The sequence below is a fragment of the Urocitellus parryii genome, chromosome 7 (genome assembly GCF_045843805.1).
Source record: "Urocitellus parryii isolate mUroPar1 chromosome 7, mUroPar1.hap1, whole genome shotgun sequence".
NCBI lineage: Eukaryota > Metazoa > Chordata > Mammalia > Rodentia > Sciuridae > Urocitellus > Urocitellus parryii.
Genome location: NC_135537.1, coordinates 171,902,895 through 171,917,065, shown reverse-complemented (window position 1 = coordinate 171,917,065; position 14,171 = coordinate 171,902,895). Strand labels below are relative to the sequence as shown.

Sequence of the window (14,171 nt, the reverse complement as noted above, 5' to 3'; positions counted from 1 at the left end):
AGGTGGCTCTCCAAGGCTTTATTTAGTTCCAGGATCCCTCTTCCCTCTTAAAAGTGAACAATCCCAGGGAGTTTTTGTTTATGTGGGTTATGTCTATTAATATTTATCACATTGGAAATTAAAACTAAGAATTATTAAAACACTTAATTCACTTTAAAGTAGCAGTAAGAAGCCCATTTTATGGGTGAATATAAACATCACATTTTGAGAAATAAAAACTATTTTCAAAAGCAAAAAAAAAAACTGTGAGGCAAAGTGGCTGTGTTTTATATTTCTATAAGATTTAAATGTATGGTTTAACTGAAGGCTGCTGGATTCTCTTATCTGTTCCTGCATTCACTCTCTTGTAAAATGTTGCTTTGATTGAAGGATTGGGAGAAAATCTAGTCTCACACAGAGAAATTGCTAGAGAAGGGAGGAGTATTTTAGTAGCCTTTCAGATGCCTGGGGATATTTGAAAAGTGGGGTTTCTTAAAAGCCAGTTGCAATGAGGAATCTAAGACTCTATCAATGAAATTTTCATATGGCTAAATTAAAATCCCTTGGTTTTTTGTACCTTGAATGGATCTTTTACCTGTTCGTGGTTTGGTAACATAGGATATTGATCATTTGGAAAACATAGTTCAGTGAGTTATATAAATCTTGTAAATATTAAGACACTTCATTCTCTTCCTGCCCCGTTCTTTCCAATCCTATCACTTACAAAATCCCTGACTTCATTAGACACGTCTTTAAGCACTGGGAAGCTGTCAAGCTCAGAGTGCTGGAACTAGTTTTCCCAAATTCTAATTTTTGCTTGAAGCACAAATTTTCTCATTTGCAACAATATAGTCGGTTGTTATTCTTGAAGTGTCAGGCTCACTTCCTTCGTTTTCGAGAAAACGTCTGCCAAATACTCCAGTGTGAATAAGCCCAGGTTGTCTGTCAACTTCTCTCAGAGCAGCTGGAGTTTAGCTCACGCTCAGATGCAGGGCTTCTTTTCCTTGAGATGGCAGTCCTGCTGTAGGGTGTAGCAGAAGGGCTTTCTTGGGCTTCCTATTACTGTTAAAAGTGATATGGTCCTAAGATCTGAGGCTTAGTGATATTAAGACATTTTATTGCTTCTGTTTTTTAAAAGGTGTAAACCACAAGTATGAAATGGTGAAGAATGTAATGACAACTACCATGGCTCAATGGGACCAGTAGCTTTACCTGCCATTGCTTCTATATACCATTAGTGTAAATGTTAAGATAGTGAAAAGGCAAGCAATATCTCTGTGTTATTGTGGAAATAGTTTTGACCTTGTGGAGCCCCTGAAAAGGTCTCAGGGACCCATAGGAGTATGAAGATAACATCTTGAGAATTCCTGTTTAGGATCATAAAGTGTTTCATATGCCATGATGCCAACTATAGGCTTTCTCCTTCAGGCAATGGAAAGCCATGGGTGGATTTTAAGTTATAAATAACATGCTGTTATTTGTACTTTAGAAAGGTCACGTAACAGCAGTGCGAGAGACTGAGCTACTAGTAGTGATTCTACATAAGAGGGACAGTAGGAGGCAAAGTCAAAGACGAGACAGGTCTGATTTAGAGGGCAGACCCAGTGACTGGGGAGTGCAGTCTGAGATATTTACAAGTTGTCTTTAGGATTAACCTATGAGGGTTAGGGAAAGGAAGAATTCATTCAAAAGGACTTCCAGAATCTGACTTGAGTGACTTACTAGATGATGATGGCACTTGAATTCAAAGAATTAATACTAGAAGAGGTGCAGGTTGGGCCAGTGGAAGAGGAAAATGAATTCAGTTTATGAGATGTCTAGTTTGAGCTGACCATGTTCCATTGAAGTGAAAATGTTCAATGGTAGTTAGAAATACGGGTTGAGAGTTTGAGAAAAAAAGGTGAAAAATCAAAATCCATTTGTATGAGAAGTATTCAAGGGGCCTGAGTTCTACCATTATTTAAATGTTAAAAAAAAAAAAAAAAGAAAAGAGAGGATGGGAATAGAAAAGAGGATTTCAGAAAGGTAGATAAACCAGGGAACTGCTATATGAACTTAAGGGAATTATCAGAGGCTGGTTGTGTGCAGAGTAAATCACTGTTCAGTCGCCTCCCACTAAGTGGGAATATAAATTCCCTGCCCTGGCAACACAGACAGAAGAGAGAGGATGCAGGGAATTTTCTACTCATCCTCTTGTACTTCTGTAATTCACCAAGAAAAGGACACACCAGGCAGCTACAAGTCCTGAGAGATCGTGCAGACATGTAGAGCTGGCTATAGCCAGTCAAACCCAGGCAACACACAGCAAGAACCCAAATCACATCAGTGACCCATTACATATTTGTTATTAAAAGTTACTGAATTTGGGGGACTGTTGGTTTTGCAGCATTATTGTAGCAACTGCTGACCAACACAGGTTTCTTGTCAAATGTTCTAAAAAGTCAAACAGACTCATAAAATCAGTCGATTGAGTTTCCCTCTTTTAATATCAATCAAAATGAGTAAACAGGAGTAAAAACTAGAAGCTGAAGGTATAGCTCAGAGGTAGAGCAAGTGCTTATTAGCATGCATGAGCCCTGGGTTCAATCTCCATTTTCCCATAAGTGCTGAACAGTTAGACATATCCTGGTCAGTTACTGAATTTATCCTAGTTCGTCTATCAAAAAGAACAAAAACAAAGGGTAAGATCTCGCAAAACACATTAATATATAGGAGAGAAATGTTGATGTAATAAAAAACACCATTAAAAACCTGTGGTTAAGGAAAAGGAACACAATTCTGGAACCCACTGGAGGGCTGGCTGCTCAGAGATTCATCTTCAAAATCTGCCACTCTTCCCCAGAGTGGTTCTTTTGATATGACTCAACAAAATCCTGAGAAACATCTCATTGATATCACCAAAATCTGGAGAGAGGAAAACTGTGTGGGCATCCTAAACTTTTCCCCTTTTCGACAGCAGTGGAGATGGATGTAGTGGGAAAACAAGTAAATATCAGGGCAGTTAGTCTCAGGACTTTGAGGATATACTGAAATCTGGATAATTCAAAACTGAATGGAGAGGAGAAGTCCTTTCCAAGGTTGATAGTGTGAACCCTGGACCACATTTAATGAAATCTCGAAGGGAGAACAGTCAGCCCAACACAGCGCCACATTCATTCTACTCAGCTCTTCCTGCTGCTGCCCTCAGGTTAGAAAACATGCAGACACTACAAATCAACCTTGTCTACAGAGAAAGGGAACCACTGCGCTTCAGAAGCACTCACTAATGAATGCCGAACAGTTAGATGTATCTTGGTTCATCTATCTAATAAACAAATAAAAAGTGAATAAATACAGAAAAATAAAGATAAAAGCAATCATTTATATGGAGGAACACTTGGTCTCAGCTTTTTTCATGGCAATATGTTAGATGTGCACCGTCTACCCATGGGAAGACAATGTGAACAAGAACACCTTTCAAACACAATGGTTAACCCGAAGTGCTCTTAATCACGGAAAACCTCAGGGTAGAGAGTGCCCTTTAGTCCCATCCAGCCAATTAAGAACCAAATCAAAGCAGAAGCTCTGGGAGTGGTGAGACTATGGGAAAGCCCTGGTGTAAGCACTGTACCCATTTAAATATAGCAAAAGTGTTAAACCAAAGGGTATGGCTAAAAAGAAGTCAGAATTCTTGAGTTTGGGTGGTGTAACAATGGAACTACTATCCAAAGTAGGGAGGTGAGCAGGGGTTGGGGAAGAAAGTATAGAGTACAAATGTCTCATTTTTCAGTCCAAAATCAAATTCTGTCCCAAAGTTCAATAATTCCTTCTGTTTTATACTAGTTTCTTTATATAGTTTTATAAAACAAACAAAATAGAATCTATAGTATTATTCAGTTTATAAGTCTATTTGGCTTTCTTTTTTTCTTTTTCCTTATACATAATAGGGTATCTGAAATGACCTTCATCTTAATTCTATGATGATTATTTCTGGGGAGAAGGATATGAGGTAACTTTTAAATCTTTCACTTTTTATCTTCTGCATTTTGAATTATTCTTGGTCATGAGCACATGCCATTTTCTATTTTTACAAAGACAACAGAAATTTTTTTGAGTGTTTTTTTTTCTTTCCCAAAAGGAGGATGTAAATTTGTCTTGAAGATAACAGTGTTGACTACGTGATATGGGAATTTAGGTATTTTCTTTTTTGTATTATTCTGTACAGTTGAGGAAAGAATAGGAGGTGAAATCTCCCCTTTAGCACAGACTACCATGGAGATTTAAGATGGCCTCAAAATCTCTGCCTTTGCTTCCATTGAGGTGGAGTCTATTTCTCTTTTGCTTGATTCTGGACTGTCCCTGTGACTCATTCTGATCAACTGGATGTGATGAAAGTGACACTGTGATTCTTCCTAGAGCAGGCCTCAGAGGAAGTGCAGTTTTGTCTTCACCTCGATTTAAGACTCCCTTCTGCCATTCAGCCTCCAAGTGAAAAGTCTGTACTGTGTTAAAGAGAGAGGGAGGTCCCTTGGGGAGGTTCTGGAGCCACCTCAGACATTCTAGCACTAGTCAAGCTTCCTCCTAAATGGAACCCTGTGAGGTGCCCAGGCAATGCTACATAATGAGCAGAAGAACCACTCAGCTGCCCCACTGCCCAAATCCCTGGTCCTGAGAATTATGGGCATATGACATAGCTGTTGCTGTAAGCCACCAAGTTTGGGGTATGCTGCAGAGATCATTCTTTTTATAAACTTGACTTTAAATGTGGAAGTGAGCTAAAATAATCAATGATAAGGATTTGTGGCATCTTATTGCAAAAGAGATATTATAATTTAAATACATATAAAGTAAGAAATTTCAACACAAATCCACCACTCAGAGATATCTACCAGTAGAACTTTGATATATGATTGCAATTTTTTCACTCTTGTATACTTTTTTTTTCCCTAAAGAATGAACTCATGTGTTTTGTAACCTGTATTTTCATGGAAAAATATCTTGCGAACATTTTTAACATGCTTAAATATCCTTTTTCAACATAATTCTTAGAGTAGTTTTCAGTTTATTATTTACTGTGAAAAGTATGGGAAGGAGATGGAGAATGCTGGAGTCACAGGTGGCTGGCACATACCAGGAGCCCAGTAAACAGTTAACTGAATAGATTACACTACTGAATGAATGCCAGGACAAGCATCTTCTTGACTAGCTAACGCTCACTGCACCTCTTTAATCGTCACCTTAGGGCAAATTCTGGGATTGGGTCAAAGGCTAGGTATGTCTCTCAGGCAATTTAATAATGATAGGTATCACCAAATTAGCCTCCAAAAATGTTTTATCAAGTTACACTTCAGAGACTGGAACCTTGTCAGCCAATGTTAGTAGACTATTTAATACCTCAAGTATTCTCTTAAGCATTATTTTAACACCCATGGAAACATGACTGGAAGCTCTGGTGGGATAAGAAGAGGTGTACTCTCTCCACGTCCATTCTTGACCACTTGCTAAAGGGAGCTTAGGTCACCAAAAACCTGAAAGTGGGTGAAGGACATTTCACAATTAGCATGAACACTGCTTTTATAGCACTGTTGACTTATCTACAGACAAATGCATTTGGTTCCAGGAAACCAAGCTTCCTGGTGAGTCTGTCTTTGAGTACTTGTATTTATCTACTATCTCTATTTGTATGTATAAAATACTCAAACATAATTAGAATTTCCAAAAAAGCTGTATCATTCAGTTGGACAGAAGAGTAGCTAGAGTATCTCCAGGTTCACCTGACATGGTCATCTGACTCGTTTTCATAGACAAGATGCAGGATCCCGAGGCACGGCATAACCCTGAATACCTCAGGCTCTCCTGTAAGGCACACTGCACATGGTCCAACAGTTGTTAGGCAATGTGGTCTTTGGCTGGTTACTGAACCTCAGTTTCTCCATTTGTAAGATCAGGAAGAGGAAAGTATCTTCCTTATAAATATTACCATTGTGGGCAGGGAGGCCAAAGTGGAGAAAATAGTGGGCAAGAAGGTGGGAGAGGAGAATCCTGCAAAATCACAGTGAGCTGGACCTGCCTGAGCAGTGGAGGAAGGAGAAAGTCCAGCTGTGGCCCTGAGAAGTGATTAGCTGAAGCCTGCAAACCTCCAACAAAGCCTACAAAGGTCTCCAAGTTTGAATTTGCCACAGATCCTCAGGTGACAAAGACTTAGCCATGTCACCAAACTTAGATCACAAGCCTAAAGGAACTGTTCCAATGCTTTCTTCAAAAACCCACTCAGTAACAGAGGTTTTTAAATGAAAGGAAGATAGTGAACCAGAGGCAATGCCTTGGGAGCCAAGATGAGGACGGGCATGCTGGAAGGGCGCACCAAGGCCAGCAGGACAGACACCTTCAGTAAAGGAAAACAGGGGTTTTCTGACAGCCAGAAGCTATGGGAGTGAAAGAAAAGTTCATCATGGAATCGTCCATCACCGAGACAGTGAAATGATGTGTTTAGAAACTGGGGTGTGGGAGGGGTGTAAAGTTAAAGAAAGTTTCCTTTTTAAAAGAGTGGCATATAACTATCTTTGGATCTACTTTTCTCCATTTATTTATTTTTTTGAGACTGAGTGGTATGCTAATAAACAAAAGTAATGTATTCAATTAACTGTTTACTGGGCTCCTGGTATGTGCCAGCCACCTGTGACTCTGGCACTCTCCCTCTCCTTCCCATACTTTTCACCGTAACTAATGAACTATTCTATACTAAGAGTCATGTTGAAGAAGGGTTAGGGTGAGGGTTAGTGTTAGGGTTAGTTTCATGTGATTAATTTCCAAAGGTTACAGAAAATAAAAAAAAATATAAAATGTAAAAAAAAATATTATTGTAAGGCTTAAGTGAGGTATTGGAACATGAGATGAATGAAAATTTTTGGTAGAGAGCCTAGCACTTAGTACATGTTGCATAAAGATCAGATATTATTCCTATTATTTTTTTGTGACATAGCCTAGGGGAAAAAGAGCAAGAGTGACAAGTGCTTAAAAAAAAATCAAGTATCTTAGTATCTTAGTGGGTTAGCAAAAAAAAAAAAAAAAGTCTAACTTTATACCTAACTTAAGTGACCCAAAACTGAATTGTATCTTAACTGGATTATAATTTTAATTCTTGATATTCAGGTGACTTTTAAATATGCTTTATGTTTTTATACTACATGAATAAAAACTGCCATAATTTAAAGCTAAGTCTTAGTGATTTGGGTTTTGTTTAAAATGAGGATGAAAATGTTTTCTCCTTTTAATAGGTAAATGGATTAAAGTTGTAGAATAAGTCATTAAAAATGGGCAATTATACTAATTATAATTCTTTCAACATACTTTTTAATCTTCAAAAACCAATATTGGAATTATGTTGTTAGGGGTAACCAAATTTGTTTTTCCCTTTTTGCTTATCCAGAGGGATTTAATTATTTATTTAAAATTTGGAAATTAACTACCACTTGGCATTTGAACATAAATGGAAAAGAAATTCACTTAAAACAAAACATATAACTGAAACAATTTAGACAAAGTACACAATTCAGTTCATGCAAAGCAAAACAGACGGATCAATGGACACTTCCTGTGCATTTTTAAGTGAAAAGCCTTGAAAGATGTGTTTACATTACCATATGAAAAGGGAAGTTTTTTGTTTTTTAAAATCTCATCACACAACCAGGGAAAAAGCTCACATGAGGAAATAAGTAGGGAAAATATCATTAACAAACACAAGTCTTTACCTGTAAAGTGGGAAGGCTGGTTGTAATAGCCTTAAAGATTTTGTCTCTCAAGGCTTTTTGTTTTATTGAATATTATCCACAGGCTTAAAGAGTGTGTGTGTGTGTGTGTGTGTGTGTGTTGTGTGTGCGTGCGCGCATACACACACACAAGAAAATAACTTATGTGAACACTAACTTTTCCCCAATTTTATTCAGATTGCTTACGATGGGCAATAGAAAAGGAAAAGGAAGAGGTTAGGAAGAAAAGGGCAGTAATAAAACCTGAATTTTTCTTTGTATGATTACATGCTTTAAGCATTGTCAGAATAAAGTCAAATCACTGAAAAATAATCTTTTGGTGGGAATTCTTTAAAAAAATTTTTGTTCTTTTTTAGGCTTTATTTATAAAGGTTTCCAGATGCTTATCCTCATAGATTAAACACAGCATGATGTAGATGCTTACAATAACACCTATCGCTATGAATCCAAGAGAAAACTACTTTGAGATCTGCCTGCCTATCACCTAAAGAATCAGGTCCAGGGAGTTTTCTGTGGCTATTAAGGTGTGATTCTCTGAAGTCACTTGGAAACAACCTCAATTCTCAGCAGCAACGGTCCACCCTGTACTGTGTTGAAGCACATCAAATAGTTGGCATTCCAAGCCTCCAATGGGTTATTTCTCATTATGCGAATACATAATGAAAGGATGTGGGCAAAGAAGAGAATGTAAATTGGAAGCTGACTTCTGAATGTGTTAGGCAGCAGTACTGGGCTGAAACAGTCATTCTAATTTCAAGAGACAATTCCAAAGTGGTTCTCAAGAGAAAGGACAAGGTATTTTTCAAATATTTGTTCAATGTGAATGGACTGGGCTTGCCAAAAATGACTTTTTATGCTGGCATGCAATCTCTTAGAGGGAAGTCAGCCTGAGTCACTGGATACATCAAAGGTAGAGGCCAGTGAATGGAATTACTGCAGGCTGTGTGAGCAAGCCAGATACCTGCATTCATCTGCCCACTGCTGGGATTTCAGCCTCCTTTTAATTACATGAAAGCAGCTGGTACCACTGGTTACTGAAGTCTTCAGATTACCTTGATTGCTCGATCATTATCTCTAATCAGCTGCTGCTTCTCATCTTCAAACTTTTGTACAACATCCTGGAGCCGCCTTTCTGCAGCAAGCTGCTGTCGGCTGCTCTCCTCTTTCAGAGAGGAAATGGTTGTCTGAAGTTCTGCTATGATCTGAAATGAAAACAGCATGCTATAACTCCACATTCTTCAGTGAGAGGCATCTATTTTATATGTATTTATGCCTAACAAAAGACTGAATCTGGCAAAACTCTTTCACAATCTAAATATTTTCAATTAACATATCATACACTATTAATGCATGAAATTCCAACAATAAAAGACTATAATAAAACTGTGAATGGTGAACAACTTCTGGACCAAATATATTTGGAAGACATTTCGACTATAACATTCCACAATATTTACTCATCAGAAGAAAGAACATCTGTGATCTCAAAAATATGAAAAGCGTCAGATTTTATTTTGCTGGGAAATATACTTATTAGAGTGAGAAAAGTGATTCTGCCTTTAAGAAGACTTTGAACTGTAGCAACCAAAGAAAAGAATGAATAGAGTTCACTCCTCATGGTCACCTAGTTCTATGATAAGTGTTGGGTATTCACTAATGTTTGTGCAGTCTGTTAAGGACCTCAAGTTCTTATATCATTTACTACTGTGGGACAAGTATTACCCCTCTTTTATAAATGAGTAAACAGAGCACTGAAAGATGTCAAATATTTTACATTGTTGAAGATGACATCAACAAGGAGACAGGCAGGAGTTGAAGCATGCAGTCAGATCCACTGATGCATTAACTGGTTCCTCTAACTAGCAGACTTGACTTTTCTTTTTTAGTAAGGTTTTGGTATTGAAGTTTATACTTCCAAATATGTTGTCTTCTTCCTAACTGGTACATAATCATGTAAGTTGACTTGGGTTCAAATGGTACCACTTCAGAGACTCCAGCAGCATTCCCAATATATGAGAAATGGTTCCCTCTAGGACAGGGTTCTCCCCAACTCCTCAAATGAACTACATGATGAGGAATTCTGACATTTAATGGGCCTACTGAGAGCACTGCCCTTCTTTTGGTCCAAACCATTTCCTTTCAAATTCAATAGTGATGACTTTTTAAAAGCAGGAAATGGGTTTCTTCTAATAAAAAAAATTATGTCCTGGGTTTGCACATAATTCTATTGGAGCTGGTTGGTGAGAAACAGTGGACTCACTAGCTATCTTTCTTGAGCTCTGTTTTTCCAATTGTTATTTGGTGACAAAACCAGATCACGGCATCAGAAGACAATAAACAGAAATTGTGTGGAGTCTCTGGGGAGCCAAGTCCTATAAAACCTTAGTTGTTATTATTGACACAAATAATAGCATGTTTAGCTACAGAAAATATGGAGTACTTAACTCACTGTAACAAAGCTTAAAATTGAGAATATATAAATAATCAAATAGTACCATAATTGTGAAATGATAAGGTACATAATAGTGATATATATATATATATATATATATATATATATATATATATATATATATAACTATACATATATGCTATATATAAATGTAACTATACATATATGCTATATATAAATGTAACTGGGGCCTTCTGCTCTGAGTGGAGGAATTCATTTACTGAGATTAGAATAGAACAGTTTTCATCTGTTTTCTGAATTTTGATTAAATGTTGTTTCCATTTTGGTATCAATCCAATTAATTCTGATAGCACCTATGTGAAATGGGAAATGTTAAATTCTTATAGTAAATGTCAAGAATTGAAGCACAGAATAATCAACTCTGGTCACATGGCCAAAGGAGCAAGGGATCAGAAAGAGCTGGATTTCCTTGGCCTAACATGAAATTTAAGACTGATATTTTTATAAGAGCATGGGGGTCAAAGAGTAAAAATAACTTAATATTTCAATGTTTCAAGTTGAATAAACCACAACCTTATAGAAATGAAGGGTTAGATTCTGAAATGTGTGTTTAGTTTTATATAATTTTATTACGTGTATAGAGTCACGTACCCACAACCACAGTCATGTGATCTATTTTTAAAGTACAAGGCAATTTTATGTTTTAAAAAATTCTAGGATTGAGATTAGTAATAACTGACCAGAGACTGAAGATAAAAATATTTTGGACTACTTCAAATGACCACAAGGGTACAAAACAGGGGACCCCTTATTTTCAGAAAACTTAAGATAAGACCACATCAAAGGGAGACTTGGGAGCAGCTTCAAGTCCAGGATGTTCTGAGGGGGCATGCTTGGGGAAAACAAAACCTTTTCATTCTTTGGGTGAATAATGAGATTCCTACAGGAGGAATAATAAAACTACATTTGGAAAGCTATTTTTAGAAATTACCAAGGTGACATAAGGAGGAGAATGTCAGACCATTTCAGGTGAAACACCTTGGTTAGACAAATTGGCCGACAGACTGACAGATATGATGGGTACAGAGAGGCTGCTGAAATAGGGTGATATTTAAAAACAGGATTAATAATTACTTTCAGATTGATAAATAATCATAACATTCAGATTGACATGCATGCTTTACATATGGAACAAAGCATGGGTCCTTAGGTCTATTAGTTGTAGCTGCAGAGTATAAGAAAATGTACCATTTTCATCTTAGCCCAGTGCATATAACTAGTACATTTAAGTAGTGTAACTGTAATAATTGTAAATAAGAAAAATTATCACCTGGAAAATTATATTGGGATAGACTTTTAATGGAAAAATAATGTAAAAATTTTCCTGAGAAAAATAAAAGGTAATATATACAAATATAATCAAAACTCTCCAGTTGTGCTTAAATCATAATTAAAAGCCATAAAGTGAAATGCCACCAGTTAACTAAATGTTTACCCTGTATTAGCTTCAGAGAAAGAACTGGCATAGAACATTCTCATATAGATATTAAAAATATGTTGGCAAATAAAAGAAGAGCTATTTGGGGCCAATGCTGTAAGCAACCTAACCCTTAAAAGTAATGGTAGTTTAATAATTGTTAAGCAATGAAAATTTTGTGTAAATGTTAGGGATAATATTGAAGATCTTAAAAATAACAGAATTTCAGGCTGGGGATGTAGCTCAGTTGGTATGCTTGCCTAGCATGCACAAGGCCTTGGGTTTAATCCCCAGATTCACAGTAAACAAACAAACAAACAAACAAAACAAAATATAACAGAATTCCATAGAGATTAAATTTCACCTTTAACTTATTCTATGTTTTTCATATTGTAGTTTGAGATTTTTCTAAAACTACAATATAATCTAGAAAGATTGCATGTTTGAGGCCAGCCTGGGCAACTTAGTGGAACTCTATTAAAAAAAAAAAAAAAAAAAGGTTGAGGGTATAGCTCAGTAGAAGAGCACCCTTGGGTTCAGCTCCACAAGACAAAACAAAAATAAAACATCAACAGCAAAAAACCACCACAGACATGATGAGCTCTGCTGCTGACTAGGAAGGTTAGCACACTACCCTCTGCGGTCTGGGCTGGCCCCTGGAGAGTGACATGAAGTCAGGAGCCAGTGGGATGGGGAAGCGAGCTGGGGCAGCAGGGAGCCGTCCCTCAGCACTGGTGAGCTGGCTGGTGTCCAGCTGTGGTTCTCAAGGAGGCATCTTCTTGCAAAACAGCACTATATTTCTTTGAAAAAAGGCTGCTAGGTGACTGCGGAGCAAGGAAATTGCATTAAGACTGAAAAAGCAAGGCTAATATATAATGTTGAGATTAAAACCCCAAATATGTGATTCTGAGGGAAATGGTGTCTGTTAGCTGCCCAGAGATGATGCAAGCACTGGGGACATGGCAAATGCTGAGACCTGAGGAGAAGCCCAAGTCCGCAGGTGTGCTCAGGGTTCCGTGTGCTGGTGGGTTAGGTCCTAAGGCTTGATAAAATCTTAAAGATAAAGTAGCTTCCTTTAAAGGAGGAAAAATATTTAAAATATTTTCCAAATTTAACCTGTTGCTCTCCTCGGTGCCAATGCATCCATCACTAATGCATTCATTTTACTACCTTTTTAAAAAGAGAGGTTTAAAAAGCATCTGATAAACGGAGTTAAGCAACTTTGCTTCTGGCATTCCTATCAACTTGATGAGATATGTATTAGAGATTCCAGTAAGCCACCACTTGAAAGTGGAAAAAGCCAATCATGGTTTTGTTTTCTATAATTCATTTAAAAATAATCTGTTTTTTTGGCACTGACTGGCATATAGACCAATGTTCCTCTAGTGCTACTTCATGGATATAAATACCTGCAGATATGCCTACATTAGTATAAATATTAATATGTATTCAGCAGTGGGCAAACAAAATACTATCCAAGTGAGGCTCTCCCTCTTATGAGGAGGGAGGGCTGTCTTCTGTTGCTGCGTCCTTTCCATGTTTCTTTTCTGTTTTGGTGTCGCTTTGTCCTTTCATTTATGAAACAAGGACTATAGCATGACAATTGTTCCTGGTTGGGTTTTCCACATCCTTTTCCTGTTCTTTCATGTCTTTATTGAGAAAACAGTGACCCTATGAGCCTCCAAATTTTGCAGGGAGATTTTATCAATCCTTGAACACTCTAAAATACAGTATCTGAGAAATATTTTCTCCCTCTTACAGCCCTTTTAAAAATTCTTCCCTCCCTGTGTCCTTTCTCAACTGCAATTTTGGTACTTCCACTAAAATTGCTCCCAGCTCTGTGGTGCTTTGGCTTGAAGGAGGCCCCACACTGCATGCGTTCTGGTATTGTTTTACTTGGTGGTTGGAATTGTTCTGTGAGGTCAGCACTGCCTCCCCATCCAACAAACGAGAAACCAAATTCCAAAGAAGGCAGGTGAGCTGGCTCGGGGTCACACAAGTGGTAGGACTGGTATTCAAATCCAGGCCTGTGGACTCCAAAGCAGAGGCTTTCTTCCACACTAACTTAAATTTAATTTGCTTTAATGTGACCTAATCGGGCCGCTTCAGACATTCCTTTAGATAAACTTAAGTACTCCTGTTTATACTCTCATTACTTAGGCATTTTTATTAGCTATCTTATATCTCACTCTCAGTCTGCTTCCCCCATTTAATATAAACCAAAATAAGCAGGATATAGGTGTATGCCAGATAGGGATTTGTCATGTTTTAGTTTAAACTTTAATTTTTGGAATAATAAGATTTCTTTTGATTATAAGAATCTCTTTCAGGGGTTAAAAAGGACACATTATGTTTCCTCCTCAAAAAAGGGCTGGAATACTGGAAACAAGACACCACCATCAACTCTTATGTAAACATATCTGACTCTTCATTTAGACAAAGACTTTTGGTTTCCTAATGGGATGAGAATTATATAACATGCACATTTTAGAAATAATTATAGAAATGAAGACACTTCCTGATAACTATCACTGAAGTTTGCCATATTAAAAAT

General features: G+C 37.3%; 1 protein-coding gene across 3 annotated transcripts in view; it reads right to left on the bottom strand.

Annotated features, from left to right (window-relative positions):
* Cep112 (centrosomal protein 112) overlaps positions 1-14,171 on the bottom strand; it is a 448,365-nt gene that overhangs the window by 81,844 nt on the left and 352,350 nt on the right. For all 3 annotated transcript variants that reach the window (XM_026406648.2, XM_077800819.1, XM_026406647.1), the window contains one exon: positions 8,780-8,929. In XM_026406648.2, coding sequence (XP_026262433.2) covers positions 8,780-8,929 — 150 coding nt within the window. The remainder of the gene's footprint in view (positions 1-8,779; positions 8,930-14,171) is intronic.